The sequence below is a fragment of the Panthera uncia genome (genome assembly GCF_023721935.1).
Source record: "Panthera uncia isolate 11264 chromosome A1 unlocalized genomic scaffold, Puncia_PCG_1.0 HiC_scaffold_17, whole genome shotgun sequence".
NCBI lineage: Eukaryota > Metazoa > Chordata > Mammalia > Carnivora > Felidae > Panthera > Panthera uncia.
Window position 1 is genome coordinate 120206030 of NW_026057577.1, and position 592 is coordinate 120206621.

At 44.8% G+C, this 592-nt stretch overlaps 1 protein-coding gene across 1 annotated transcript in view; it reads left to right on the forward strand.

The window, feature by feature from the left end:
- The first annotated feature begins 216 nt into the window (after window positions 1-216).
- The window catches only part of MROH2B (maestro heat like repeat family member 2B), a 79087-nt gene continuing 78711 nt past the window's right edge, over window positions 217-592 (forward strand). The window contains exon 1 of the mRNA XM_049648916.1: window positions 217-223. Coding sequence (XP_049504873.1) covers window positions 217-223 — 7 coding nt within the window. The remainder of the gene's footprint in view (window positions 224-592) is intronic.

The window sequence follows — 592 nt, forward strand, 5'->3', positions numbered from 1 at the left end:
GAAAAGGAACCTGGCAGAAGGTTAGACAAAGGGAAAGAGATGTAGGCGAGAGGTGGCCAAAGTATGGAAAACAACATGGGGGAGGTGCTGAGGGGGAAGTGAAAGTAAACCGTTATACCACACAATTGCCCTCTCACATTCAAGGGTGTAAGGGTTTAATCTCATGGCATCTGAGAGCTGAGCCTTAATAGAGAGAATGTATAGGGTGATACCTACATGACAGGTGAGATAATTAGCAATATAGCATCTCTTATCTTCCCCTTCCCCTTTAATTTACATTTTGAAAAAAATACTAAGTATCTGCTATTAGCAAGAATGTCAAGTATATGAAATATGAATAAGACACAGCTCCTGCCATCAGAGTTGGCAGTCAAGAAGAAGAAGCGGGGGCACCTGGGTGGCTCAGCTGGTTAAGTGGCAACTTCAGCTCAGGTCATGATTTTGTGGTTTGTGAGTTCCAGCCCCACTTTGGGCTCTGTGTGGATAACTCAGAGACTGAAGCCTGCTTCAGATTCTGTCTCCCTCTCTCTCTACCCTTCTCTCTCTCTCTCTCTCTCTCTCTCTCTCTCTCTTTCTTTCTCTCCCTGAAACA